General features: G+C 42.7%; 1 protein-coding gene across 2 annotated transcripts in view; it reads left to right on the top strand.

The window, feature by feature from the left end:
• LOC101582866 (guanylate-binding protein 6-like) overlaps window positions 1–2148 on the top strand; it is a 33309-nt gene that overhangs the window by 9041 nt on the left and 22120 nt on the right. For both annotated transcript variants that reach the window (XM_023708664.1, XM_004648532.2), the window contains 2 exons: window positions 116–319; window positions 1362–1489. In XM_023708664.1, coding sequence (XP_023564432.1) covers window positions 130–319; window positions 1362–1489 — 318 coding nt within the window. In that variant the 5' untranslated portion in view covers window positions 116–129. The remainder of the gene's footprint in view (window positions 1–115; window positions 320–1361; window positions 1490–2148) is intronic.

The raw sequence follows: 2148 nt of genomic DNA, 5'->3' as shown, positions 1-2148 counted from the left end.
TATATATGTATATAATTTTAACAATGTTTAAGTGTATATTTCAAGGACAGGTATACTTGTATCTCTGTGTAATCATCATCCCTAAATATCCATGTACATCTTTTCCTTATTCCAGCTTGGAACGTTGCCATGGAATCTGAGCCTAACATGCTGGCCCCCGTGTGTCTGATAGAAAATGTGAATGAGGAGCTGTCAGTGAACCAGGAAGCTCGACAGATTCTTGACCAGATTTCTAACCCAGTGGTGGTGGTGGCCATCCTGGGCCTGTACCGCACTGGAAAATCCTACCTGATGAACCGCCTGGCAGGACAGAACAGCGGTGAGCACCGGCCGTGATCAGGGCCAGTTGTTGATACCTGCGACATCTCAGCTTCTTAATTACTGTTCTCAGGCACGTGAAGGTAGAACCCAATGCTTCTCAGTGAAGCAACTGCCTCCTTTTAATTTGCGCCACCAAAGTAATACTTTGCTGTCATTCGTTCCCATAATCTAAAGACAATATAGTCTTATAAAGCTCATTATTCCAAACTGCTGTGCTTTTTCCCTTATAAAGCACATTCTGACTTTTTTACAAAATAGTCTTATCTATGTTTAAGTATTTTAATTAAATATTTAATATTAAATATTTACCACTGTGAGATGCTTCTGGGCCAGTGAGATAGCTTACTGGACTAAGCACATGCTTAGGCAAGTGCAGGGTCTGAGGTGACCGATCTCTGGCACCACATATCACACCAGCACTGCCCCCAGGGCATGCTGAGCCAGCAAATGCATTGGGGCTGATGGTGCATGCCTGTAATCCCAGCGATAGGGAGGCTGAAAACAGGAGGATCCCCCAGAGTCTGAGCTTGCCATGAGACTCTGTAACAAACACATAAAAAAGATGCTTCTTAAACTCCCCACCCATGTGACTCCCAGCTTCTGTTTTGCCCTTCTTATTTTTGCTTCTTAGTGTATTTTCAATATAAAATATATTCCAGATTCTTCCTTTGGCTTCCATGTTCTTCTAACATCTCTCTTCATTTTGCTCCTCTCTAACTGAACCACAACTTTCTTTAGCAATGCTATTGTTGTAATCATTAGAGGTCTGTGTTTTTCAGATTCCTGGATGTCTTCTGTCATCACCTTGAGTCCTTTATTATCATCATTTTTATATTTAATATCCCCAGGCCTTTAAAACATAACTTACAAAAAATAAAACATAACTTAGGAAAATAGAAAAGGCATTGTTTTTGTTTTGCTTTTCTTTTTTTTTTTTTTTTTCTTGCTGGAGTATTCATAATCCAACAAAGCTTGACATTTTCCCTCTGCTACTTGGAGGAGCTGTGCCCACTATTTGCTATTTCTCCCCTTCCCTGCAGGTTTCCCTCTGGGCTCCACCGTGCAATCTAAAACCAAGGGCATCTGGATGTGGTGTGTGCCCCACCCCACCAAGCCGGACTGCACCCTGGTCCTTCTGGACACCGAGGGCTTGGGAGACGTGGAGAAGGTGAGGCAGAGATTCTGAGACAGATCCTTTCTATTTGGTCTGTGTGCTTTCTCTTCAAGACCCTCTGTGACTTGACTGCTGTACTCTGTTTATGAAGTATAAGAAAGCAAACCACAGTGTCTGAGGCAAATTTTGTTCTCCTAGTTCTTTATCAGATCAGGTACCATGGTACTTTAAGTAAAATGCTCATTCCTTGACCCTGATGTGAATAGCATCATTCACTATAAGGAAAACATTGAAAACTAAGTTCTAGCTTATGGGTTTAGTACAGTACAGATATAAATGAACAGATATAAAGCATGGCTACCATAGTCTTCAGTCCCATTGTGAAGATCATGAGGTGAAAAGCAATGAAGTAGGTTGAAGAGAGAAAGACAGTGCACTGTACAGTCCCTGGCTTCTTCCGTTTGCAGGGGGCATCCATTGGAACATGTTTTTGGAGATACCCTCTGTTGGGAGAAGGGTGCTCTTGAGGATCAATACGTGCTATGTGGCCCTGGAAAGTCATTTCATAAGAAGGCTCATACCTGTGGGATGTTTTCCATCAACACTGCCCAAGGCGAGCAATCAATTTTTCAGCTGTACAGGGCCCTGCATGCTGCCATCACTCTTTCACCACATACAGTTAGGCATTTGGTACGTGGAGTGGAAGGGGCTGA

Source organism: Octodon degus, unplaced genomic scaffold, assembly GCF_000260255.1.
Source record: "Octodon degus isolate 3935 unplaced genomic scaffold, OctDeg1.0 scaffold00430, whole genome shotgun sequence".
Taxonomy (NCBI): domain Eukaryota; kingdom Metazoa; phylum Chordata; class Mammalia; order Rodentia; family Octodontidae; genus Octodon; species Octodon degus.
This window is presented reverse-complemented; position numbering and strand designations above follow the sequence as displayed.